The sequence below is a fragment of the Thamnophis sirtalis genome, unplaced genomic scaffold, assembly GCF_051295495.1.
Source record: "Thamnophis sirtalis isolate CommonGarterSnake01/CBP01778 unplaced genomic scaffold, rThaSir2_p1.2 scaffold_15, whole genome shotgun sequence".
Taxonomy (NCBI): Eukaryota; Metazoa; Chordata; class Lepidosauria; order Squamata; family Natricidae; genus Thamnophis; species Thamnophis sirtalis.
The window spans coordinates 23,695,102-23,723,069 of NW_028261395.1; the positions used below are offsets into that span (position 1 = coordinate 23,695,102).

The 27,968-nt window shown below is 44.5% G+C and overlaps 1 protein-coding gene across 6 annotated transcripts in view; it reads right to left on the minus strand.

Annotated features, from left to right (window-relative positions):
• Nucleotides 1–1,296: 1,296 nt before the first annotated feature.
• LOC106546023 (dual specificity protein phosphatase 13B) overlaps nt 1,297–27,968 on the minus strand; it is a 34,557-nt gene continuing 7,885 nt past the window's right edge. The window contains exons 2-6 of one of the 6 annotated variants that reach the window (XM_087702160.1): nt 25,146–25,305; nt 23,585–23,687; nt 14,883–15,084; nt 10,617–10,882; nt 1,297–1,661 (exon numbers count right to left, since the gene is read on the minus strand). In XM_087702160.1, the coding sequence (XP_087558286.1) occupies nt 1,447–1,661; nt 10,617–10,882; nt 14,883–15,073 (672 nt within the window). In that variant the 5' untranslated portion in view covers nt 15,074–15,084; nt 23,585–23,687; nt 25,146–25,305 and the 3' untranslated portion in view covers nt 1,297–1,446. Of the gene's footprint in view, nt 1,662–9,358; nt 9,448–10,616; nt 10,883–14,882; nt 15,085–23,584; nt 23,688–25,145; nt 25,306–27,968 lie in introns of all 6 variants that reach the window. The other 5 variants (XM_087702164.1, XM_087702159.1, XM_087702163.1 and 2 more) reach the window with 5 other exon arrangements.

Consider the following 27,968-nt stretch of genomic DNA (forward strand, 5'->3'; position numbering starts at 1 on the left):
TTTTCACCCTCTTTTTTGAGGGAAAAAGGTGCATCTTATACTCTGAAAAATATGGTAATTCAATTCATTAGGGTGAAGATCTGTTCCTGACTTCTTGCCAATTATTGTCTATTACAGAGTGGTGTTTGGAAGATATCGGCCTGGCAGCTCTCCAAGCCTGATAAAAGTCTGTAGTTGTGATATCTCTTGAAAGACTGTTTGCCAGGACTTTGCTGGAGAGAAATTCACTTTAAACTAAATAAAAGGGGTTTTATCGGGTGGAGGAGTCAGCTTTGTGCTTTTGGGAAGCCTCGGTCAGAACAACACTGATGATAGATTTGTGGGAGAAAAGAAAGGTGAACAGATGCGGCATCACTTCTAAATATGGTTTTGCTGGCAGTTCATTGGATTAAGAAATCATTACTCATTCCTGTGGCTGGATCCACCCCCATGAAGACCAAACCAAACAAATCCATTTCTTCCAGCAGCTTTGCACAGGAATTCTTGTCCAAACTCTTTTATATATCAAGTTTCTTTTAAAAAAAAACCAACTTACCAGAGTCTTTAGGGAATTGTCACCAGGTTTGGGACAAGCCAATCCAGTGTTATCTTGCTTTCTGCATCTCAGGTCAAATTCTTTCTAGGGTTTCACCTGGGAATCACTTGATTAAGGGTGGGATTCAAAAAAATTTACTACTGTTTCTGTGGCCGTGGCTTTGTGGACATGGTGTCGCTTTGTGGGCGTGGCAAGGGAAGGATACTGTAAAATCCCCATTCCCTCTCCACCCTACTAACCTGCTTTCCAGCTCCATTCTCCTGTTCAGGGCAACAAAAGAAGATCAGCTGGGAGGCTGGGAGGCAGCGGCGGGCGGGGCCAGCCTATTGGCCGATTCTCCGAAGTACTCAAAATTTCCGCTACCGGTTCTCCAGAACCTGTGAGAACTGGATGAATACCACTTCTGCACTGGATCCTTCCCTGAACAATTCAAGCAGAGGCTGAACAGGGTATGAATTCCTTTAGAGAGCGGGAAGTTAGATTCAGTGCTTCCAAGGACTCCTTCCAGCAATACATTCCTGGGAATCCATTATCAAACATGGAACAGATCAGGGGTAGGTTCCGGCTACTGCTACTGCCGGTTCACTTCAGGGATGTGGGCATTCGCAGTAGTAAAAAAAATGTTTCTGCTCATGCACAGGAACAAAAAACAAGATGGTGGCACCTACTGCACCGTGGAGAGAACCAGTTTGGGGGCATGGCAGGCTGAGTTAATACCTACTCAGCTGAACCGGTCCGAACCAGTAGGAACAGATACCAAGTTTCCTGCACACCTTTAATCTTGAACAAGATGCCAACAAGATAGTTTTCATGACATTGCCTGTAAACATCACAGGTATGTAAGTATTTCTGAGGTGATACAATTGTTCTTCTTGGACTTCCCAACGTCCAAGTATTTTATATCTAAAGTTTCAAGGGATTCCCATTGCTTTCCCTTTTTCACTCATCAACCGGAGGTCGAGCTCTCGAAGTTGGCTGAGGAAACCCGTGTTTGGGCAGACCCCTCTATGTTCTCGCACCGTCTTTAAGGCCTCCACGAGGTTCTTGTTTTCGTAGATCATCAAGAAAGCCAGCACCAGAGTGGCTGAGCGGCTTATCCCCATGGCACAGTGGACCAAAACTTTCCCTGCAAATAAGAAAGTTGTAATATTATGATTGTCAAGGCCTGCAGTCATTTTTTTCTTGTGGATATGAAGTGGTGTGAACTGGCTGAATCCCACCACTGTATTTAGTCCTAGAAATGTTTACAACTAGGGGAAACTGCATGTCAGGCCTGCAGCCATCTTTTATTTTGGGTCTTTGGCCTGCCACACTTTCTATTATTCTACTAGGCATTTTCTATTGTGGGAAAATGAGAGGGGGGATTGTATGGAGTTAAATGCTATGTAGCCATAACAAAATTCTTTCTAGAAAGCCAAAGTCATCCTTTGTCTTGCACCTGACCGGAACTGGATGGGTGGAACTGCCGGCATGGCAGTGGGAGATTGGACCATGTAATGGACTTGTGGGTGTGAGGGCAAGATTTTGAACTTTCAACTGGGTGGGGAAAATTGGGAAGCTTTCAGATTTGTTTTCCTAGATGTGCCAAAATGGCTCTCTTAATAAATTGGAACTTTGTGAGCAATACTTTGTCTTGGACCCTGATTTACTTTTGGATGTTATTTGGAACCCTGAAAATGATATATATTCATACAAAGAGGCAACACAAGGTCTTCCTAGAATTGTGGAAAATGTTACACCATCTGCGTCACAATCCTTTTATTGGTTTTTTAACATGTCACCTCTGACAAAGCACATATATGCTAGTCATTCCTGACTCTAGGGGGCGATGCTCATCTCTGTTTCAAAGCCAAAGAGCCAGCGCTGTCCAAAGATGTCTCTGTGGTCATGTGGCCGGCATGACTAAACGCCAAAGACTCATGGAATGCTTTTACCTTCCCACTAAAGTGGTCCCTATTTTTTCTACCTGCATTTTTACATGCTTTCGAACTTCTAGGCTGGCAGCTGAGACAAGTAACAGGAGTTCACTCTGTTGCGCGGTGCTAGGGATTTGAATCGCTGAACTGCCGAACTTTCTGATCGACAAGCTCAGTGTCTTAGCCACTGAGCCAACATGCCCCTTCGTATAAGATATACATTGGAATAATTATCTTCTGTCCAACTTTTTATAGAGAAATACAGGCCTTGGAGCTCTGTAGACTCACTTTATAGCCTACCATACAAGGCAAGGTCCAGTGCAACAAGACTTTAAATGATTTAAAAGTGGTTCTCAACATTACTGACATTTATTGGTTAACAGGTTCTATTTTGCAGATGTAGAACAGAGGAGAACCCGATGCAAGGTAGAAATTGGAACTTACTAAATATAGAGGAAACAAAAAATGAATACTGAAATAATGTAATAAAAACACAAACAATATTAGTGGAACAATTTTCCTCCAGCAGAATGACTTCCCTCCAGAAGTTGTGGATGCTCCAACACTGGAAGTTTTTAAGAAGAGATTGGACAACCATTTGTCTGAAATGATAGAGGGCTTCCTACTTGAGCATAGGGTTGGATTAGAAGACCTCCAAGGTCCCTCCCAACTCTGTTTGTTATTCTGTTTGTTCTGGACCATGCTGATAAGCAAAAGCATCACACAGTCAATTTCTACAAACAATTGAGGGCGGGGGGAAGAGGATAAAGATAAGGCCTGACAATAGCTTACTATTGGAACATTAAACATAAAAAAAAAAGTCAAGGGTTGATTTTGGCCGCACAAGAACAAACTATTTGAACTAATGCAATCAAGGCCACGAAGACTATCAAACAGTTCAAAGTAAAGATTGTGCAAAGAAGCAGAAGAAATAGTAGATCACAGACTCAACTCCTGCAATAACATCAAACAAATGCAGAATCTGATTGTAAACACCAGTATAAACAAAGTCACCAAACGATTCACTGGAACATCAGTAAAAATGATTATGGACCAGTAATGAAAAATTGGTGGGAGCATGTAGTTGGAACAAGTAGTCAAAAATGAGCAGGCTAAAATATTATGGGATTTTCAAATATAGACTGGATAAAGTCTTGGCCACGTTTAACTATGGTTGAAAAGAAGAAAGGGCGGCTAATTTATGTGGCAATACCAGAAGATTGTAGAACAGAAGAAGAAAAGTTGCAGAACTATACAACACATCAAAATCTGAAAATTGAAATTGAAAGACTATGGCAGAAACCAGCCTTTGTGGTCCCAGTGACTATAGGCACTTAGAAAATCTGCACCTTGACAAATGTCTACCTGTTAATTGCAAAAGTCCCATATCTACTGTATATTATGCCAATACTTGCAACATCCTTGGTTCTTGGGAATAATTCAAAGGATGTGTGTTGTAGCCCGCCAGAGGCCAGCGGAGCTGGCAGCAGATTCGGACAGTGAAGGGAGGAACATGGACCAGTCCTGGAGTCTGGGGAAGGCTCTGATGAGGGTTCTGCATTGGAGGCAGAGATGGGGCCAGGACTGTCTGACAGTTATCAGCTACCTTCGGAGCCAGACAGCAGTAGGACAGAAGAATAGCTGGAGCCTGTTCCCAGTGTTCCTGGAAAAATTGGCTTTGAGGTCAGATGCCTGCCTAGGCCTGGGGAAGGAGTCAGAGTGAAGGCAATGAACAACACAGCAAAGAAACCCCTTTACAAGAGTAAACAAGGCCAGTATAAACTGAATTATTCAGGTCAAGTTCCTGGGAAACGAATTGCTGTCTTCAGAGTCTGTCCTGGAGACAGAAATGATTGATAGACAAGAAATTTATGTTTTTAAAAGCTACGTTGAACATGCAGGAATAATGATAGAAGCTCGTGCACAAGCAGATAATTAATTTTTAATATTTGAGCTTCTTTCTGTGCAAATATGCAAGCTTCCAGGCAATAAATTAAAGCAAGCAAACAACCATAGCAGAAATTGGACCTGCGACTTCAAGGCTATTAATTGTAAAACTGCACGTCTTTTTTAACTCTTCTGGGTCCTTTGGGTACTTCTGGTGTTGCGGTAAGTATTAGTGTATATTGTAAACCCAGTGGGGTTGTGTGTTGTATTCATTGCACCACAATCACAGCGTTGTGGTCCCATTGGTGCCCAGTTTGGAGGAGGAGGAACCAGGACCATCTAATAGGGATGGCACACCTCCCTTGGCATGTTTGGGGAGGCCAGGGTCTGAGGACAGTGCTGTCCCAGACCCCTCAGGCATTGGGGGAGGAGGTCAATTGGATGGAGAGCTGCCTGTCTGCACAGACACAGGGGAGGATCGGCTGCTGACATATGTAGATGTTCTTTATGTATATGTGTCTATTTGTCTATGTGTTGTGGATCTAGTGTAGCAATGATCATGGGAACAGCTAAGATACCAGTGGTAAAAAAAAACACCTTACAGTACCTCAATTGATTGAGATAACTCTGATAAATAGTATTTGGCAATAACATTTAGATTTATGTATCACCCCACAGTGCTTTAGAAAATTCTCTGGGATGTTTAGAATGTCACCATATTTCCCCCAACAATCTAGGTCCTCATTTTACCAACCTCGGAAGGATAGAAAGTTGAGTCGACCTTGAGCCCCATCAGGATTGAACTCCAGGCTAACCTGCAGTACTGCATTCTAACCACTGTGCTACCGGGACTCCTGATAGAAGTGATATAGGTGATAAGGATGATAAAGGTAATATGGGTGATAATAGTAATGATGGTAAAGGTGAAGAAATCCAGCATCGTCTCGAAATTGTTTCTGTACAAATTAAACAGCGGCGCCATGCCAAAGCTACTAATATTGTGTTTGTAATAAGTGGGGTCCTTGGTGCTTAGTTGTTTTCTTGCAAACATTTCATTGCCCAACTTGGTAACACCATCAGAGCTAGCAGAGGTGGGGTTTGCATCCTTTTTGCTCCCTGCAAACACTATACAAGGGGCTGGTCCTGTTAGTGTTATATTTGTTATACTGTATGTATTTAGACGTTGCACTACAGATTTGGACTGGGGATTATCCTGAACTGTAAAGACGTGAGATAGGATATCTGTGCATGTTTTAGAATTTCTGTATTTAAAAACGTTTGTGGGCTCTCTCTTTCTTAGCCCTTTTTGGGGGATTTATCTTCAGGAGCTGGAGGCATAGGTAAAGGTTGCCTGCCTATGCGTGCTAGTCATTCCTGACTCTAGGTGGCGGTGCTCATCGCCGTTTCAAAGCCAATGAGCCCGCACTCTCTGAAGATGTCTCCGTGGTCATGTGGCCGGCATGGCTAAATGCTAAAGAGACACGGAACACTGTTACTTTCTCACCAAAATGGTCCCTATTTTTCCACTTGCATTTTTTATGTGCTTTCAAACTGCTAGGTTGGCAGAAGCTGAGGCAAAGAACGGGAGCTCACTCCATTATGCGGCACTAGGGATTCAAACCACTGAACTGCCAACCTTCTGATCGACAAGCTCAGCATCTTAGCCACTGAGCCACCGTGTCCCTTTTTAGCTGGAGGCATATTTAAGTGCGAACAATCAACAAGAACAAGATGCTCACTTGGGCTTACGCGAGGCAGTGGAAGAATGTAAGGGAAGCATGGAGAGGGTTCTTCTGTAACTCCTCAGGGTAAAATCTGTGACCCCAGGAACTGAGACTGTAGGTTCAGTGTCATCCTTGGCGATCCCAGCAAAGCGTGAATTATTCCTTGATGCCTGGTTTCCAGTCCTATCTCATTTTCCTTGCAAGGCAAATTTTATTTCCCAAAAAGATGAGGAGGAGCACGGACACCTGAACTCCTCCCCATCTCTTGGGCATTCCTGTTTTGTTGGATCAACAGAGAATAAATTTCTCTGGAGTGTCTGTACCACCCTCAGCAGCAGGAGAAGAAACTTGAGTCCTATCTATCTAAATATAGCCAGAACCAGCAGCAAAGGAAGAGATTTAGCAAGGGACAATCCCTAACTGGGGGTGGTGGTGTAGGAAGACTTTTCAACTTAGTGTAAGTTTTGGGTTTGATCATCCTGAATTAGATTGTTCCCATGTACTGAATCTAGCATTTTGGTTTTTAAATAGGATCTGTGCACTTTTATGTCCTTCTTAAACTATGAAGGTTGACACTCAGAATGTGTTGTGGCTCACCAGCTGCCAGCGGAGCTGGTGGCAGACTCGGACGATGAAGAGGTTGGGAAGAACCTGGGCCCATTCTGGAGTCTGGGGAGGGCTCTGAGGTATGCTCTGCGTCAGACCCAGAGATAGATCCAGGGCCGTCCGACATTTCCCAGCCACCGGAGAGGCAGCTGCCTTTGGAGGAAAAGATGAGTGGGGAAGAAGAACAGCTGGGACCTATTGCAGATGCACATATGTGCAGAGCAGTTAGGAGAGGTGAACAACGGAGGACAAGGAGTTGATTTGGGAAGCAAATCAAATGTGGATGCTGAAGGGCCCATCCCTGGCTGTGGAATAAATAGAAGGAAAGAGGAGTGTTGGTTGTAGGAGACAACAGTTCATATTTCTGAAGATTTTGTTCATTGTGTTTTGTGTCACAAAGACTGCTTGCCAAAACTTAATTTGCAGCCTTTAGGCTGGGAGCTCATGGCATTGCAATTATGGTAATGAACTGATAAGGTCTGTTGCTGAAGTTAACTCCTTGCAGGACTCTTGCCTGGACTTTCTCTGGGTAAATGTCATTAATTCACAAGAGGTAAATAAAGAGGGGCTTTTCTTTGGGAGGAGTCTGTTTCTTGCTTCTGCGAAGGTTGGGTCAGAACAGAATATTGGCATTGTAAATCTATGTGTTACTCAATGGCAGTGAGACTCAGACTCCAAAAAATATTACAATCCAACTTGGAAAGTCTTAACTTTGATGCTCTAATATAAAAGAGGAACCCTCCAGCTTTGACCAAAATGCTCAGTCCCACTTCTCTACCCTAAAGGAGTAGTCCTTTAGGACTAGTCCCCTAGTCCTTAGTTGAGCCTCTCTTCACCCTCCCTGCATTTTTTCATCTCTTAAATTTCCACTGGTTCCTCCTGTCCCCCCAGAAAAACATAGGTTGTAGGTGAGCATTCAACTGAAAAAGAAAAGTTTGTCTGTCCTGGAAGTCCCAAAAGTGTTTTTTCAGGGTGTCAGAATATTCATGAACTGGAATAGGACATAGCAACAGGTCAGCTATTGGGGACTGGCTGGAATAGGACATGATAACAAGGTCAGCCAATGTATAGGCATGACAAGTAGGTCAGCCAATGGGAACTATTTGGTGACTGAGAACCATGCCAGATGGCTTGGAGCCTGGGCGTGGCTTACCTATGTAGCTCTGAGTCTGTGCAAGAGAACTAATTTAGCCTGCCTGTGTTTGAACCTGCTTACAATCTCTCCTCTCTACCACATTGGAAGAATCTGCTGTAGGTATTGTACATTTATTCATGTGTTGTTATGTATATAAAGAAGTTAATGAATCCTGCTGGATCAGTTTCTGGATGTGATTTCTGCAACAGACTCTGACACAGGAGGCACCTGGACTTTCTTGTTTTTTTTTCTTTGAAGATGTTTTGCTTCTCATCCAAGAAGCTTCTTCAGCTCTGACTTAATGGTGGTTCCATTCCCCGCCATCCTCTCAGAGCTGAAAAAGCTTCTTGGTTGGGAAGCGAAATGCCTTCAAAGAAAAAAAAAACAAGAAAGTCCAATTGCCTCCTGAAAAAGGACCATTGGGAGAACCATGATCTGGATGACTGAGAATCTTTACAGACTTCTATCCTGGAAGATTTCTTTGGGAGGAAATAGAATCATCAATATCATAATTTCTGGGAGCTGAAATCCACTTCTCTTAAAGGTTGAGACATCCTAAAGATAAAGGTAAAGATTCCCCTCGCACATACATGCTAGTCTTTCCCAACTCTAGGGGGCGGTACTCATTTCTGTTTCAAAGCAGAAGAGCCAGCACTATCTGAAGATGTCTCTGTGGTCATGTGGCCAGTATGGCTAAATGCTGAAGATGCATGGAATGCTGTTAACTTCCCGCCAAAGGTGGTCCTATTTTTCTACTTGCATTTTTACATGCTTTCGAACTGCTAGGTTAGCAGAAACTGGGACAAGTAACAGGAGCTCACTCCATTATGCGGCGCTAGGGATACGAACCGCCAAACTGCCAATCTTTTGATCAACAAGCTCAGCATCTTAGCCACTGAGCCATTGCATCCCTTAGACATCCTACTCTAGCTAATTAAAAAGGAATCAGCTAATGGCTGTCCTCATCCTCCTGTTCCACCACAGCAGTTGGTCTGGAAAAAAAAATTCCATTGGTGTCAAGTGAAAAGATCTTCCAAACTTATCTGTAATATACATGGACATGTCAAGGAGCCTTATTGTAATCCTAATGATTGCACTAATTACTGGCAATTCTTGACTTTCGTACAGGTAATCAACCCTGACTGATCTTTGGAAGGACAGATCCTGAAGCTGAAGCTCAAAATACTTTGGCCACCAAAGAAAAAGAAGATGACTCCTTGGAAAAGACCCTGATGTTGGGAATGATGGAAGGCAAAAGGAGAAGAGGATGCAGGCAATGGGTAGAGAGTGTCATTTACTCAATGAACATGAATTTGGGTAAATTCCAGGAAGATGGTTAGATAGTGTCATCAACACAATGAACATGAATTCAGGCAAACACCAGGAGACAGTGGGAGACAGGGGCAGCCTAGGGTGCTGTGGTCCATGGGATCGCAAAGAGTCAGACACAATTTAGTGACTGAACAACAAAAGTTTTGACTGACGGCCACAATTGGAACCAGAATGTCTGTTAAGCAAGGTGGTGGTTAAATGAACCATGCCCAATTTTACATACCTGAATGTTGATCATGTGACTCTGTTGATGCTGCAATGGTTGTAAGTGGAAGGACCAGTTGTAGGTCATTTTTTTCAGTCCTGCTATAACTTTCAATGGTTATAAATGAATGAATGGTTGTAAGTGCAGGACTACCTGTATTTGAGCACACCTTACTGCAGTCCTCATCCTCCTGCTCCCCTCAACTCGACTATTTTACCCCACCCTTGAAACAGAAATAAGGAAAGGATAAAAACACCAACTCCTCCACCAATAGGAATGAAACAACTCGCCACAGCCAACTAGCTGTGGCCAAATCACAGCCAACTTGCTGCAAGACAACTCATCATGGCCAACTTGCTGCAGGACAACTCTCCATGGCTCACTGGCCACGGGACAAAGTTGCGGGACAATTTAACAATTCTATTTAACTATTTAAATAAATTAAACATTATTTTAACTTTTGCTATTCACATTGCATTCTGTCCCTCCTTTTGCATCCTTTATTTAATGATTCTCTTCCACCATTTCTTTGATATTAGTGTAATGTTTCCTGCAACAAATTGTCCTGCAGTGAGTTGGCCATGGTAAATTTCTGTGGCAAGTTGGCCATGGCAAGTAAGCCATAGTTGGCCATCACAAATTGGCTGTGGCAAATTTCAATAGACCTACCACCAGGAACCATTTTTAATCCTCATTTTACCATCCCACTAAGGCTTGGAGAAGCATTCTGCTTGTAACAAGAACATCTAGACATCTGTCGAGGAAATATGCCAGGAATATGCACATACTAAGAAAAGCCAATATATAAGAATGGGTGGCTACACAGATGAAAGGTTAACAAGAGAACGTGTATATAGGCTGTGTGCATTTGGATGGATGGATGTAGGCTTGTGTGAGGTGTAAGGTCCATCCACCAACATGATAAGGCAATACTAGCTAGATGTTGGATGGAAAATGGTTACCAATGGTGGGATTCAGCCAGTTCGGGTTGGTTCAGGTGAACAGGCTGTTAAATTGCTGACTGGCCATGCCCATTCCTGCCCCGCCCATTCCAGGGATCATTACACGCCCTGTTTTGGCTCCCAGGTAAGTGTAGGGAGGCCTACTAGACCCAAAATGGGGCACGGAGGATGTGGTGTGCCCCCCCAGCCTGTTTTTGTTCCCGGGTATGTGTGCAGGAGGCCGAGTGCTGCCTATTACACCCCCTGGCCATGCCCATGCCCACCCAGCTGATCACTAGGACAGAGAACTGGTTATTAAAGTATTTGAATCCCACCTCTGGTACCAGGACAACTGAGGAGATGCAGTCCACTCTGTTTACCTCTGGGTGAGTTCAACGCTGCCCTAATGTATTTAGCAGTTGGGTAGAAGTAAATGCTGAGATCAAACTTTGGATCATCATCTGCTTCCACCCCATAGTAGTCAACCGGCAGGTCTCGGTAGAACTTGGCTCCCGTATCAATGTGGAATCTTCCTGCGGCAGCATTCACAATGTGAGTGATGCCCATCCGGCGCAGCTGGTCTATGTTCCGGGCTATGTAGCTGCGAACAAGGATGCCTGGGTTAATTTTATAACTTTTATATATATAAAAGGGAACACTAAGGAATATATATATATAGTCCTTTACCCAACTAGGTAACATCCTACCCATCTAGCACTGATGATGATACTGAGCTGGATAATGAAATGTCTGCAATAAAATAATTGAGCTCAGAGGCCACCAAGGATGCCACGGTTAAATCCTGAGCCACAAATATTCTCTTCTAGTGGAACACACATTCACATACACATACATAAGGTAAAGGTAAAGATTCCCCTGGCACATATGTACTAGTTGTTCCCAACTCTAGGGGGCGGTGCTCATCTCTGTTTCAAAGCCAAAGAGCAAGCGCTGTCAGAAGATGTCTCTGTGGTCATGTGGCTGGCATGACTAAACGCCAAAAGCGCACAGAACACTGTGACCTTCCCACCAAAGGTGGTTCCTATTTTTCTACTTGCATTTTTTACATGCTTTCGAACTGCTAGGTTGGCAGAAGCTGGGACAAGTCAAAGGATCTCACTCTGTTATGCGGCACTAGGGGTTTAAACCACCAAACTGCCGACCTTTCTGATTGACAAGTTCAGCATCTTAGCCACTGAGCCACTGTGGCCCTATACACATAGATGGTAGCACGTAAAAACTGACCCTTTGATCGTACAATTGCAGTTCACCTCTTTACTTTTTTAAATCCCTCTGTTAAGCCCCTTGTTTCTAAGTAGTGCAATTAAAACCTGCCAAGTCTGTTTTACAAGAGAAAATGATAATGTAAAAGAATTATATATGCAAATAAAACACTTTTTAAAAGACAAAAGCATTATTCCAAGTATTATATAGAAATGTATCTGACAAAACCTTTCTTTCTTTCTTTCTTTCTTTCTCTCTCTCTCTCTCTCTCTCTCTCTCTCCTTTCTTCCTTCCTTCTGTCCCCCTCCTCTTTCTCCTTTCCTCTCCTCTCCTCTTCCACCATCAAGCAGGATTTAGGAATAGTGTTCGATGATGTGAGATTTTATCTGATTTCATTGTTCCATTTTCAAGAGCTAAATAGGTTGTGCTTTAAGCACCAGGCTTTTAAACAACCACTCAGCATGGTGCCAGAAAGTCTCTGGTGTTTGTATTGCTTTATTTATTGATCCATTTGCTTAAAAGCTATAATCTGGTTTTCAGCTGAATGGAGTACAATAAAATCACAATAGGATCATGGGCACAATGCATAAAAGTACTAATCAAGACCTGCCTAAAAGCAATCAAAGGGTTCCTTCCCTTTTATCTGTCTGGGCTGCAATAATCCAGATGGGGGAAGGAAAGAGTTAAGCCTTTTCTGCATCTCCTTTGTTGCTAATTAATGATTGTTTGAAGTAGAGGTGATATTCAGCAGGTTCTGACCAGTTCTGGAGATCTGGTAGCGGAAATTTTGAGTAGTTCGGGAATGGCAAATACCACCTCTGGCTGGCCCTGCCGCCATCTATTCTCTGCCTCCCGAGTCCCAGATGATCGGGAGGAAATGAGGATTCCCCATTAATATAAGACCTGGTCTTATTTTTGGGGAAACATGAGTATCACTAAAAATAAACAATTACTAGTGCAATATAATTTGTATCTCTGCTGGCAACCAAAGTTTTGGTGCTAGATGTCAGCCAGTACGAAATTACAGAGGAGATAAATAAGAAAGAAGGTTTTGGGTTGCAGAAACAGCTTTTTCATGCTTATTCAAACCTTATTGTTGGGTATATGGATCATGGAAATGTAAGAAGTTGAGGAGGATGAAGCTTTCTCCCTAGAGCCCGGATCGCCAACTTTGGCAACTTTAAGACTTGTAGACTTCAACTCCCAGAATTCCTCAGGCATGCTGGGTGAGGAATTCTGGGAGTTGAAGTCCACAAGTCTTAAAGATGCGAAGGTTGGAGATCCCTGCCCTAGAGAATCATTGATGCAGGTTCAACCTGTGGGGCAGGGGACCACGCTGAGACAAGTCTTCAGCTGTTGACCTGAAAAAAAGTCTCAAGATGATCCTCTATGATTCCAATTACATCCTTGAATACTTCTCTCTCTATTGCCCAAATTTTACTCTTTGCTTTGGTAGAAGGAACTCTTAGCTTTTGTTCTGTGGTCCGTGGCATCTAATTTGACCTTCTAAATGAGCTCCAAACTCTGGCACAGCCCATTTCTCTTTCCTCCAGGAACTCTCATTCTCCACGTGTTTCCTAATTTTTATCATCTGTGGTGCTAAACTGGACCAGAAGAAAGGAGGACCTGAAGATGTGAGATGGACCTCACTTCCTTGCTGTCTTTAAAAACCTGGACCAAACATACAAGTAGCCTCTGTGATCATCGTTACTTATTTAATGAACAGGGCAATAGAACACTAATTTTGATATCTTTGTGTTTAGGTGAACACATACTCTGAGCCAGGGATAATTTCGACAACAAATATTATTGTAGTAATGAATTTATAATGGAGACTTTAAAAAGAAACGTGTTACAAAGCAAAGGTTGTGTTATTTTTCCAGCTTTTGGACAAGAATTTGGGAACTTGTTCCCACTGGTCTCGTTCAGTTTAACCCATCTTTTACAAGCAGTCCTGCTTACAAAAATAACGGGGAGCAAAATTTTAGTTGCGAAAAGTGTGTTAAGTGTGTTGCACCCAGTTTCATGACCTTTTTTTTGCAACCATTGTAAATATACATGCATACTGGTTGCCAAGAGTCCAAATTTTGGATCGTGTTACTGCGGGGATACTGCGATGGTCATAAGTATGACATTTTTTTCAGCACCGTTGTAAGTTTGAACGGCTGTTAAATGAACCGCCGTAAGTCACAGATTACCTGTATAATGATTGGCCAATTAAGATCCAATAATAGTTATATGATACAGTACAGGTAGTCCTTGACCTACAAGAGTTCATTTAGTGACCGTTCAATATTATAGAGCAGTGATGGCTAACCTTTTTGTCGTCATGTGCGGAAAGTGCATACAATGTGCACACAACACCCCCCGGTGTGCCCTGCCCCCTGCACATGCATGCACAAACCCCCTGCACTCCTCAGCTCCTGTGCATGCACACGTGACCCCCCGAGGTGGGTGCAGGCCACTTCAGCTGACTGTTATCTGCAGTTCAGCGGTTCTAATCTCACCGGCTCAAGGTTGACTCAGCCTTCCATCCTTCCGAGGTGGGTGAAATGAGGACCCAGACTGTGGGGGCGATATGCTGACTCTGTAAATCGCTTAGAGAGGGCTGAAAGCCCTATGAAGCGGTATATAAGTCTAACTGCTATTGCTATTGCTCTCCACCCGCCCTCCTGCACATGCGTGCGTGACCCCCTCATGCCCCGTTTTGGGCCTAATATGCCTCCCTGCAGCCTCCTGGGAGCAAAAATAGGCCGTAAGGGTCCTTCCCCACCCCCACGCATGCCCCCACCCCCACGCATGGAGAGACCCAAAAATCAGCTTGCTGGTGGGAGGCACGTGTGTATGTGTGGTGGAGCTGAACTGGAGCGGTGGCTCACATGCCTGCACAGAGGGACTGGAAAAAGTGATCTAGGGGCATTTTTCACAGTTACAACCTTTGAAGCATCCCCACGGTTACATGATCAAAATTCAGATGCATGTCAACTGGTTCACAGTTATGACCGTTGCTGTCTCCCAAGGTCACATGATCCCCTTTTGCGACCTTCTGACCAGCAAAGTCAATGCGGAAGCCAGATTCCCTTAATAACCAGTTTACTACCTATCGACAACTTTTATTCACTTAACAGCTGTGACAAGAAAAGTGGTGAAATGGGGCAAAACTCACTTAACAAATGTTTCACTTAGCAACAGAAATTTGGGGCCCCTTTGTTTAAGTCAAGGACTATCTGTAAAATAGTAGTCAAAAGTAAACCTGATTAAGGAGGATAGGGCTTAATTCCAAGTAGGAATGCTTTTCCATCTTCCCTTTTCTTCCCTTCTCTAATAGGAGAAATTCAATACTTTTCAAGATAAGGCATAAAAACTCATTTGCTTACAGATCTCCAATATAAAGGTTAGGCCAGACTTCGTTGACATTTCCCCGGCAAGGAACTGGGGTCCATAACATGCGTTGCAACTCCCCCAATTCTGGAGTTTGATAGCTGTGCTGACTGCTTAAGGAGCGACTGGATGTTCTTTGCAGCCTGGGGCGTCTCAAGTCATCTGTGTTTAGTGAATACCAGGACATTCTGAAAGAGACTGGAAAGAATAATTCTGACATGGATTTATGGAGATCAAGGTGGAACAAAGTGAGTTAATGCGAGACATAAAAGGTAGGAGACAAGAGAGGGAATTGGCTTTGGAGACAGATGTACACACTTTCTTGGTTGCAAGACTTCAGCAGAAGACCCAGAAGTCCTGATTCTTCAGGATTTTGTAAACTACCACCCACGAAGGACACAAGGGACACGATGTTAGGGACATATTCTATATCCCTTCTTTGCAGCTCTATGCTCTTTTGCTCTAAGTAGAGTTTCCTGTTACAGTTATATTGTTGAGCAGTAAAGCACATGGTGACTGTGCTCTTTGTTTGCTCTGTGGTGCTTTACATGAAACAGAATATCAAACATGAGGAAATTTCTCCTTAGTTCTAACCTTCCACCTGTTACTCCTTGTCTCGATCCAGACCTTCCGCGCAGCCCTCAAGATCTGGCTCTCCCAGCAGGCCTGGGGATAGGCTTCTAATTACCCGCCCGAGTGTTTGATTGCTGAATGAAAGTTGTGTTTTATTATTTTTCTTTTGTTCACAAAGTGTTTGTTTTGACCTTGCACTTCCCCTCCCCTGTGGTTGTAAGCCGCCCTGAGTCCCCTCAGGGAAAAGGGCGGCATATAAATCCCAATAAACCATTTAAACCATCTCACCCTCAAACAGCTGAAAAAAAGCCCCTTTGCCTCCCAAAAGTTTTTTATAAAAGCTGGAAAAGCTTCAGAAGATGATAACCATCAGGGACTAGATAGCGATTCGTGTGGAGAAATCTTAAAGGAGCTGGGGACATTCGCCTGGAGAAGACTGAGGCGGGCTCTTCAAAAGTGCTAGAAGAAATTCTCACGAAAGAGACTTCAGTCCTGTCTTCTCTCCTTCCAGAAGATAGGACAGGAAACAATGGATTTAAGTAACAGGACGGCAGATTTTGATTGAATGTTAGATAAAACTTCCTTACAGGAAGAATAGTTTCAGTGTGGAATCAGCAATGCAGAGAGACAGGAGAAGTCGTGGATTCAGGAGGAGGCTATCAGGCTTGAAATACATGCCTACATGAGGTGGGACTCCATAGACCTGAAGAGCTCCTTCCAATTCTATATTACATTATTATTTTGCATAATATACATAGTACATGTGATAATAAAGCCTTATCATTCCATCCTGGCCAAGAGACACTCATTAAAAGCTATTGGAAAAAAGAGGAGAAAAGGAGTTTAACTTTGATCAAATAAGTCAACTTCATAAACTTGTTTATTCTTTTTATGTAATGTCCCAAAAGCTGATTTTTTGGGGTCTCTTTTTAGAACACATCTGCTTTGTCAATCCAAAAATAAGGAAATTGTCTGTCACTTTTGTGAGTTAAAGTCCACACATCCAAGACACCCTTCTAATTTATTGGTTGTGTGTTGCTTTCAGTTATTAAAACCTCAATCAGTTTCATTTCTAGGTCCTACATAACATCTTTGTCAATATGATTCTTGTATTCTGTCAATATTAAATCCATATCTAAAATAGCCTGATTTTCAGCTATATTCTTTATATTGTTTCCTTTAAGTCCTTATTTATTTATCAGCTAGTCTAGAGAGTATGTTCTAGGTACATTGTTATCAAAGATCTTTAAATGCTTTCAGAGTTTAAATATTTTACTCCAGATGTGGTATTCAGTAGATTCTGACCAGTTCTGGAAAACCAATAGTGGAAATTTTGAGTAGTTCATAGAACCAGTAAATACCACCTCTTACTGGCCTCACCCCCATCTATTCTCTACCTCCCGAGTCACAGTTGATCAGGAAAAAATGGAGATTTTTGCAGTAACCTTCTACTGGAGTGGAGAGGGAATGAAGATTTTACAGTATCCTTCCCCTGGCACGCCCACCAAGCCATGCCCACCAAGCCATGCCATGCCCACCAAGCCATGCCTACTGAATCAGTAGTAAAAAAAATTGAATCCCACCACTGTTTTACTTTATTCCATTGTGCGTTACTAGGAATTCTCTTTTAATTATAATCTTTAATTCTATCTGGCTGCCTCTAGTAACCAGCCTTCAAGGTTTCCCCTTATCATGTTTTTCTGTCATCTAGAACATTTTCCCAAGAAGATACTGGATTGTTGTTTTTTTACATTTAAACTCAAGTCTTTATAGATTTCAATAAGATTTTAAACCACAGGGAATATTCTTATAACTTGCCAAATTTTTGTTTCCAGTTCATCTGGCTTCTTACACCATTTAAAACTTTCCAAAATCAACATTCTAATCACCCTTTTCCTGTTTAATTGCAAATAAAAAAGTTTTAAACTTACATAACTCTGCTTTGGAGGAAAATCAGTCACTGTAATAAAACTTACTTTTCTGACCCTCTTCAAACTAAATGTGTAGTATGAGCCCTTTAAATGACCATTATATTAATCAAAGCTTTACTATAATGTGTGGAAGGGATGTAATTAAATTAGTACATGTTACAAACCTCAGTTGAAATTTCCTCAGTAAATTAGAAAAATTGCATAATTACGGTATCTCCGGACAATTGATAAAAATGGTGCAGCATCAAAAATTAATTCCACTTTTTTTACTTTGTTAGTGTTAGGGTTACTATAGCAAAATGCTGGAAATATATTTCTTTAGGATAATTAACTAACTAATTAACAAATAATCTTGAGTAATCCTTTGAAGTGGATGAAATTAAATGCATTTCCAAACTGTGCATTTTTAATGCCTGCTCCCTGTGTTTTTATTGTTTTATTTTCAATGTTTTGTTCAGTGGTGGGATTCAAATTTTTTACTACTGGTTCTGTGGGCGTGTCTTGTTGGGTGTGATGTGGCTTAGTGGGTGTGGCAGGGGAAGGATATTGTAAAATCGTCATTCCCTCCAGATCAACTGGGACTCGGGAGGCAGAGAATAGATGGGGGCATTGTTAGTCAGAGGTGGTATTTACCAGTTCTCCAGAACTACTTAAAATTTCCGCTGTTGGTTCTCCAGAACTGGTCAGAACCTACTAAATACCACTCTGTTTTTTTGTTGATGCACTATGTTAAACCAACATTATTAATAATAATAAATTATACCTTTTTAATAGACTGTTTCTCTTTGCTGTTTGATTCACCTGCCGTGAAACTAAATTTCAGTTTAAAACTCTCAAAATTCTTAACTGAATACTCTTTGGAAATTCTTTAAAACCTTTTTGGAGGCATGAAGGTTAAGAGAGCTCATACAATAGTCTATTTCAGGGGTGTCAAACTCAAGGCCCAGGGGCCGGATCTGGCCTGCAGGGAGCTTAAATTAGGTCCATGGGGCCGCCCTGAAAACAGCAAAGGAGCAGCCCGCAGTGCCCCTGGCAGTGAAAATGGAACTCTTGAGCTCCATTTTCACTGGCGGAGGGTTGAAGGAGGCCATCGCAGCCAAAAATGGAGTTCAGGAGCCTGTTTTCACTGGCAGAGCATTCAGACTCCCACAGGTGCCCCTGACATGAGTGATATCAAGCTGGCCATGCCTGACCTGGCCACACCCACCCTGGATCCCTGAGGTCAAACACAACCTTGATGTGGCCCTCAATGAAATCAAGTTTGACATCCCTGATCTATTGTGTGCACAAAAGTGGAAAGGCACTTCAATTCCTACCATGGACGAAAGGTAGCAGAAGTTGACAGAGTTGGCTAAAATGGCAAAATTGACAATTTTGATTAAAGAAAAGAACGTAAGTACTTTTGTTTCCACATGGGAACTGCTTCTGAAGTTTGTGCTTGAAGTGGAAAAGAGTGAAACTTTGATTTTGGGTTTTACAGATTAGACCGACAACCTGATCCTTATCGAAATGGCTATTGTATACTAGTATGAAAAAACAAAAAGTTATCATTTGGTGTTAATGCCTTATTTTACTGCAACAGAGAGAGTCGGAAGTCAAATGCTTCTTTTACTTTTTTCCCCTACCCTTCCTCACTTCTCTTCCCTCTCTTCACCCCTCTATTTCCCTATTTACTTTTGTATTTTGTGTCTTGTTTTATCTTACCGTGTTTCCCCAAAAATAAGACATGGTCTTATTTTCTTTTGACCCCTGAAATAAGTGCTTGCCCTTATTTTGGGGGAGGTCTTATTATTTTTGAGGTCCAAGAGGCCTCTTAACCTCGGCCTGTGGTTCAGCTGATCCAGAGAGGGCCAGAAGTTCTGTCTCTGTTTTAGCAAACTCCTGCCAGCCCTAGTGTTGCTGGACCTTTGTGACCGCCACTAAGAGTAGGGGTGCGGTAGCCAGGGTTTGCGGGAGCGGCCTACATGAGGCCATTCCACATGAATGGCAGGTGCATGTGGGGTGCACGGAGCATGTCTCCCCCCAGGAAATGGGGTTGACTGGCTGTGCATGTGCTTAAATATTTTAGGGGCGGGCTTATTTTGAGGGGAGGGTTTATTTTAGCACATGTGCTCAAAAGCCCGATTGGGCTTATTATCTGGGGAGGTCTTATTTTCCAGGAAACAGGGTATAACTCAATAAAAATGTTAAATTAAGAACTGGCCAGTTTTCCTTCTGATCAGATTATAATTGTTATTAATACTAGGAATAGGACATTTCGATCTGAGGAGGAAGAAAGTCCGGACGCCCCTCCCTCCCCCCAGCCTTGTCCCATTTACCACCGCAGCTGCCTTAATATTAGTCCTTTGTTACTGTTGATTAGGAATATTGGGAACAACAGATGATGGCAGCAGTAGGGACAAGGTTTGGGTATCAAGAAAACCATCGCTTTCCCCCCCTTTGCCTTTGCCTTGAGCAGCTGGGGCCAGCTTTAGATCTTGGCCCACCAGACTATGGACATTATATAACCCTAGGGAAGAGACTTTCTCCTATGTGGTCCGCTGATTCTCTCTGGGACTTTAAGGGGAATAAGACTGAACAATTCTTGCTTATAAACATCAGGCATTTTTGCCTCCCCTTTATTACACACGACTGCCTTGTATACTATCGAACTTTGACCTTCCGGTTGTGGACTTTTCTTTGGGGCATAGCAGAAGGAGAAGAGTGGAGCCCCCCATTAGGGTGTGACCCCCCCCCTCAGGAGAGGGTGGATTATTACGTTGGACTATTACGAACTTAATACTATCTTGAACCTGCGCAACCCTATCATTTTCTAATTTTAACTGGTATGTTGAGTGCATGGGATTGTCTGGTTGTATGAATGATCTCACTTTTATTTTTATTTAGCTGTATTTGTGTTTTAATTCTATCAGTGAGGACTGCTTGTGTGAGAGTTTGAGTATGAATGATTCGGAGGACCTGGCGGGGCAAGCGGGGGCCATTGGGGTGGTTGGGGGAATTATGCCCACGGGAGAGAGTCGGAGCATTGCGGTCATAACAGGGAGAGGCAGATATGGCGGGGACTTTAGGGCTGGCCATTATAGGGGAAGGAGGGTTCGCTATATTGCAGAGATCCCTCCTTCCGGCCCTATGAGTCCCACTCCAAGGTCAGATGGCGTGAGCGATCAGGACCCTGGTCTCAGGCTGCTGTCGCTAAATGCCAGGTCTGTTATCCATAAGGCTCCCCTCGTCCGGGACTTGATTGTAGACGAGGGGGCAGACCTGGCATGTATTACTGAAACATGGCTGGGCACGGAGGGAGGAGTCCCCCTCGTAGAGCTGTGCCCAGACGGGTTTCAGGTGCTTCATCAGCCGAGAGCCCAGGGAAGGGGTGGCGGTGTGGCTATTGTAGTCCGGGAGTCTTTAGTTCCTCGTAGGATCCCTGCTCCGGAGCTTGTCGGGTGTGAGTCCCTGCTAGTGAAGTTGGACCTCAAGGGTCAAGCGGGTTTGCTGCTAATGTACCTGCCTCCCAACTGCGTTGCAGCGGCCCTCCCTGCGCTCCTCGAGTCAATAGCCGAGCTAGCAATTGAGTTCCCTAGACTAATGGTTCTGGGGGACTTCAATTTGCCTTCGCTCGGTGAACACTCTGATGGAGCGCAGGAGTTCATGGCCTCCATGACAGCCATGGGCCTGACCCAGGTAATTCGAGGCCCTACCCACTTGGCAGGACATACACTCGACCTCGTATTCCTCTCGGAGCAGTGGAGTTATGATCTTGGTCTGAGGGGAAATGAGATCATTCCCCTGTCGTGGTCAGACCACTACCTACTGAGGCTAGACTTCCGGAGGCCAAACCCCCACCGTAGGGAGGAGGAACCGACCAGGTGGTTCCGCCCCAGGCGACTGATGGACCCTGTTAGGTTCCAGACGGAGCTTGGGGTCATTCCAGATGCTCTCGCCCACAGTTCGGCGGAGACTATTGCTGCGGCCTGGCACTCGGCGGCATCTGAGTCTCTAGACCGAATTGCGCCACTACGGCCCCTCCGGGTCAGCGGCTCGCGGAGACCCCCTTGGTTCACCGAGGAGCTCCGCGAGATAAAGCGCCGGAGGAGACGCCTAGAGCACCGGTGGAGATCCGACAGGTCCGTATCGAACCGAGCATTGTTGACAGCTTGCACCAAGGAGTATATTTGGGCATTGAGAACCGCCAAAAGATCACACATTGCCTCCTTGGTAGCGTCCGCCGAGTCTCGCCCAGCCGCCCTGTTCAGGATAACCCGCTCCCTCCTAAATAGGAGGGAGACGGGGAACCCCCTGCAGGGTAAGGCTGAGGAATATAGTCAGTTCTTGGCGGACAAAATTGCTCGGTTTCGATCGGAACTGGACTCCACCCCTGCAGATCCAGCCGGGACACAGGGGAATAACTTGGTAGACCATCTCTGGGTTGAGTTTCAGGATGTTGCCTCCGGGGATGTGGACAAGGCTATGCGAGCTGTGAGTTCCTCCACCTGCATACTGGACCCGTGTCCCTCTTGGCTGACTGCCAACAGCAGAGAGGTGACACGAGGCTGGATCCAGGCGGTTGTTACCGCCTCTCTTCGGGAGGGACACCTCCCCACCGCGCTTAAGGCGGCGGTGGTGAGGCCCCTCCTGAAGAAACCGTCCTTGGATCCAGCAGTTCTTAACAACTATCGTCCAGTCTCCAACCTCCCCTTTCTGGGGAAGGTTGTTGAGAAGGTGGTGGCCTTACAGCTTCAGCGTACCTTGGAGGAAGCTAACTACCTTGACCCCTTCCAGTCTGGCTTCAGGCCCGGTTACAGCACTGAAACCGCTTTGGTCGCATTGACCGATGATCTCTGGAGAGCCAGAGACGGAGGCTATGCGTCCATCCTGGTTCTCCTCGACCTCTCAGCGGCTTTCGATACCATCGACCATGGTATCCTTCTGCGACGACTGCGGGAGGTGGGGGTGGGCGGCACTGTTTTACAGTGGTTCTCCTCCTACCTCTCGGACAGGTCGCAGTCGGTGTTGGTGGGGAGGGAGAGATCGTCCCCGAGGCCCCTAACCTATGGGGTGCCGCAGGGTTCGGCTCTGTCCCCCCTGCTATTTAACATATACATGAAACCGCTGGGCGAGATCATTCGAAGGCACGGGATAAAATACCACCAGTATGCGGACGATACTCAGTTGTATCTGTCCGCCCCGTGCCAACTCAATGAAGCGGTGGACGTGATGAACCGGGGCCTTGAGGCTGTTAAAGACTGGATGAGAGCTAACAAACTGGTACTCAACCCGGAAAAGACCGAGTGGCTGTTGTGTTTTCCTCCCAAAAATTTGGCTAACGTTCCACCAATCAGGCTGGGGGGGCAAAATTTATTCCCCTCAGATAGGGTCCGCAACTTGGGAGTCCTCCTGGATCCACAGCTGAGTTTTGACCACCACTTGTCGGCTGTGACCAGGGGGGCATTTGCCCAGGTTCGCCTGGTGCGCCAGTTGCGGCCCTACCTGAACCGGGAGGCTCTCACAACAGTCACTCGAGCCCTTGTGATCTCTAGGCTGGAATACTGCAATGTGCTCTACATGGGGCTGCCCTTGAAGAGCATCCGGCGACTTCAGCTAGTCCAGAACGCGGCCGCGCGAGTGATCATGGGCGCACCACGGTTCGCCCATATAACACCAATCCTCCGTGAGCTGCGCTGGCTACCTGTTGATCGTCGGGTGCACTTCAAGGTCTTACTTACCACCTATAAAGCGCTCCATGGTAGTGGATCTGACTATTTGAGAGACCGCCTCCTGCCAATCACCTCCCTGCGTCCCATCAGATCGCACAGAGTAGGCCTCCTCCGAATTCCATCCGCCAGTCAGTGCCGACTGGTGACTACGCGGAGGAGAGCCTTCTCAGTTGCTGCTCCGACATTATGGAACAACCTCCCCGTGGAGATCCGTACCCTCACCACAGTCCAGGCCTTCCGCACAGCCCTTAAGAACTGGCTATCCCGTCAGGCCTGGGGATAGGATTACTCTCACCCCGCCCGAATGTTGAGTGAATGTTGTGTTTTTATGATCAATTTTCTTTTAATCACGATTCTTTTCTTTTTAAGTCTTGTCTTGCACTCCCTTCCCTTCACTGTTGTAAGCCGCCCTGAGTCCCCTCAGGGAAAAGGGCGGCATATAAATTTCCAATAAAATCAAATCAAATCAAAATTAATACTTACGTAAAATGAAGTAGGCTATGGATAATCCAAACACACAGTAAATAATTCCAGTTTAATATTCTATGGAAGCCGCACTCAGCTGCGAACAACATCAAGGAGAGCCCTGGGAAATTGGAACAGATGTTTCAGAAAGGTATTTCAACTAGCTTTGATCAACTCCATTAACATATTCCTGGCTTTTCTTTTCTTTTTCTTTTTAGTGAAGAGAGAAATGTTGGGGTGACTTGAAGGGCAGCTTACTTTTTAAAAAAATCATTTTTATGCAACGCTTATAGGAACATGCTGGGGCCAATTGTAACACAAATGTTGGAGAAATTATAAACTGAATTATTAGCTTGGGAAAAATCTCTTATCTCTGAAATAGAATTTTCCCCCAATCCTGCCATAACCCGTCCTATCAAATATCCAGTGAGGTTTGATAACCATCATGTTTCCTGTAGAAATGTTGAATGTGTTTGTCAAATAGATCACTCAGATTGATTTTTGTTACGAGTCTCTGAAGTGGTTTCACTTATCATAAAACAGATGAGGGAGCCTTAGCCTTTTTATGGCTGGAGGCTACATATAACATTGAAAGAGAGAGCTGGTAGCTGAAGTAACTAAGATTCTGGGATAGCTTTTGAACTTTAAAAAATACATTAAGCCTGTTCTATCATTTATTTATCCATGAAAAAGAAAGATATATGTCCCACTTATTAGCAAATATGGCCAAAGTGACTTTTAAAAAGAGGGGAAAAGGTACAAACCATCCATTCTTATTATAGATGCAATCTTTCATTTTCTGGCATATATTCATAGACTTGTTTAATGCTTTAGTCCAGAATATATCTAAAGATGGCTCTTGAACTGAGCTATCCTGATGATTAATTAATATGTTGCTCATACATTAAGAGGCAGTTTAGTGTAATGGTTGAAGGCAGCAGGCTAGAAATTGGGAGACTGGGAATTCTAGTCCTATATAAAAAATGGTTGCAGGAACTGGGAATGTGTAGTCTCATGCAGAGAAAATGTAGGGAGTAACATGATAGCAGTCTTCCAATATTTAAGGGCAGTGATGGGATTCAAATTTGTTTACACTTGTTCTATGGGCATGGCTTGGTGGGCATGGTGTGGATTGGTGGGTGTGGATTGGTGAGTGTGGCAGGGGAAGGATACTGCAAAATCAATGTTCCCTCCCCACTCTTTGGCAAGGTTACTGCAAAATCCTCATTCCCTCCTTACCCCACCAACCTGCTTTCCATTTTCCTGTGCAGGGTAACAAAAGAAGACCCAACTGATCAGGTGGGACTTTGGAGACAGTGAATCAATGGAGGCGGGGCCAGCCAGAGGTGGTATTTGCTGGTTCTCCGAACTACTCAAAATTTTCACTGTTGAGGACTCGGAAAGTCCTCGACTTACGACCTAGTGGCTAGCAACCAGCCAAGCCGTGCCCTAATTGGCTAAGGCGTGGCTTGGCTGAGCGTGGGCCGCTAGGAGCGCGCTCATTGGCTTTTCCTGCTTGACAGCTCTGTATAAATAGCTATCAAGCAGGGAAGGCACTGAATCGCCTGTAAATAGTTACCTGAATAAAGTGTTCCTGTTCTGGCACTTCTGGCTCCAGTCTCGTCCTCCCGCCAATCCACTAAATTCGCTACTGGTTCTCTAGAACCAGTCAGAATCTGCTGAATACCACCTCTGTTTAAGGGGTGTTCACAAAGAAGTGAGGTTATTCTCCAAAGCACCTGAGACAGGACAAGAAGTAAGGGATGGAACTTATCAGAGAGAGGGATCCAATCAAGAATTAGGGAAAAAAATTCAGACAGTGAGAACAATAAACCAGTCAAATGACTTGCCTCCAGAAGTTGTGGGTGCTCCATCACTGGAGGCTTTTAAAAGGAGGTTGAACAGCCATTTGTCAGAAATGGAATAGGGTCTCCTCCTTGAGCAGGGAGTTGGATTATAAAACCTCCTAAGTCCCTTCCAACTCTGTAGTTCTGGGCAGTCACTTTCTCTCAGCAATGGGAAGGAGGCAGGGGTGGGGTGGGCTCAGTGGTGGGATTCAAATAATTTAACAACCGGTTCTCTGCCCTAATGACCATCTGGGTAGGTGCGGCTCAGTGGTCATGTGACTGGGTGGGCATGGCCAACTCAAGGTCACTCGGGTCGATGGGCGCTTCGCCTTAGCTGTTACAATGTAATAAGGGTTAACCGGAGAGGCAGTTTCTGTAAGCAGGTCAATAAAGATTAGGCTAGAAACACCAGAATAGTTTCCCTCCTGCCTTCCTTACAGGATTAGCCCTGTAAAGTGGAAAAAAACAAAAGGAGATTTCTTCCAACAATCAGTTCTCTGAACTACTTAGAAAGTTACCAACCAGTTCTCCCGAATAGGTACGAACTGGCTGAATCCCACCACTGGGTGGGCTGCTACATGTTTGCCCAGGTTCAGGAGAACCCATAGTTAATTATAGCCAGTTCGGAGAACCTCCAAATCCTACTCTTGTCTGGCCCCACCCACCCACCCTGACCCTCCCAAAAGTCTCCTCGTGGCTTGTTTTGGATGCTAGGTAAGTGCAGGACCCATATGGAGGCTCGGTGAGGGAGAAAAACAGGCCTCCTGGAAGTTCCGGAAAGCGGGAAATGGGCCTGTTTCCGGCCTCTGGAGGGGCTCCGGAGCCTGGGGGAGGAAGTTTTCACCCTCCCAGAGTCTCAAAGAAAGCCTCCAGAGCCTGGAGAAGGTGAAAACGCTCCCCCCCCACCGCTGTAGTGCAGGAGGCTGACTAGGCCACATCCACCCAGCAGAGAACCCATTGCTGAATTTTTTGAAGCCCATCATTGGAAGGAGGCAATGGCAAACTACCTCTGAAAAACTTGCCCCAGAAACCTCAGGGGCTTCTCCAGGCAGTCTCCAAGAATCAAACATAATTGAATGGAATTTTTTAAAAAAAATCTGTGCATAGGTTCCCCCCCCCCCCCAAAAAAAACAGGAACATAAGTGGAACATATTTTTAAGGCATATATTTTTCTCCTCTGGCATTCTAGTCAGCTCCATGGATCCTGGAGAAATATTTTTGGGCGATGAGATACCTGCAGCTTGTCTTCAGAACTAGTTTCTGTTCTCTTGCTCTGTTTATCTCCATCTCAGCACCCTTGGGCAGTGGGGAATGGGAACCATCTTTTCAAGTTCTTTTTATTTTATTTTAATGAATACCGTATTTTTCAGAGTATAAGATGCACCAAGAATTTGAAGAGGCAAATTAAAAAAAAAAGTTTTTGCACTCTGCAGACCTCCCCAAAATGGCCTGTTTTTCGCAAACGTGGGGCTGTTTTTTGTTCAAAAAAGGGCATGCATGCCCTTTAGGAGGCTTGTAGAGTGCTCCTGGAGGCTGGGGCGGGGGGGGCAAAAATGAGCAAAAAATGGCCCATTTTCACCCATTTTTGCCCTCCCCTGCCCCCAGGAACACTCTGGAAGCCTCCTAAATGCAATGCACGGCCATTTTTGCAAAGGGGCGGACTTTCAGGAGGCCAAAAATGCTGTATTCAGTTTATAAGACACACCCAGATTTTCAGTGTTTTTTTTTTTGAGGGGAAAAGATCTGTCTTATACTCCAAAAAATACGGTATATCAAATCAATACGTGAACAGTGTGGCACCTGGATGTCATACATTCTAATACAAATAAAACTAATCATAATTATTACATTCATTCAACTTATGTATTTCGGGCTTCCTGGGGGCGTGGCCTGTTGCCGAGGAGGGCTCCACCGAGCTCCTCAGAGATCTGGTCTGTATATCTAAATAAGATCATAGATAGCACCCCTTTTTGGCTAAGAAAGGGGCAGGGAGGATAGCTCCGTAGACTAGGGTCTATTCGTAAGCCACAGCCTTTTTCTTTTTTTGGCTGTGGAAGAGATTAGATCCAGCCGAAGCGGAGCTTTTATCTCCGGCCAGTTCTTCTCAGCTGCCTTTTTTTTTTTGGCAGCCCCAGACAGGCTAGCCCCCCCAGGACAAAACAAAGTTTTTTCAAGCTAGATTTGATACGGGAGGGTACCACCCCTGTGAGATTTATGCTTTTATTACTATCTTAAATACCAGCACCATTCGTCTTAAAGACTTCTTTGTTTAAATAGACTTCAAAATGGCGATTTCTCTCCGTGGATGATTACTGGATGTACTTAGCCGGGTTTATCTTCCTGCAGACCGCTCCTTAACAAAATAAACTTTTTTTTCCTTTGGAAATAGAGGGGAGCGAAGCGCTGCTTACTTGTTTATTTATTATGGCACCCAGATCAAAGAAGCGTCTTGCTACAAATGTGTCTAAAGAATTTAAAGAATCTTTTTTGGAAACACAGCCTTTGTCTCCTACGCCCTCTACTGGAGAAGTTTTAACACAGGAATATCTCTTTAA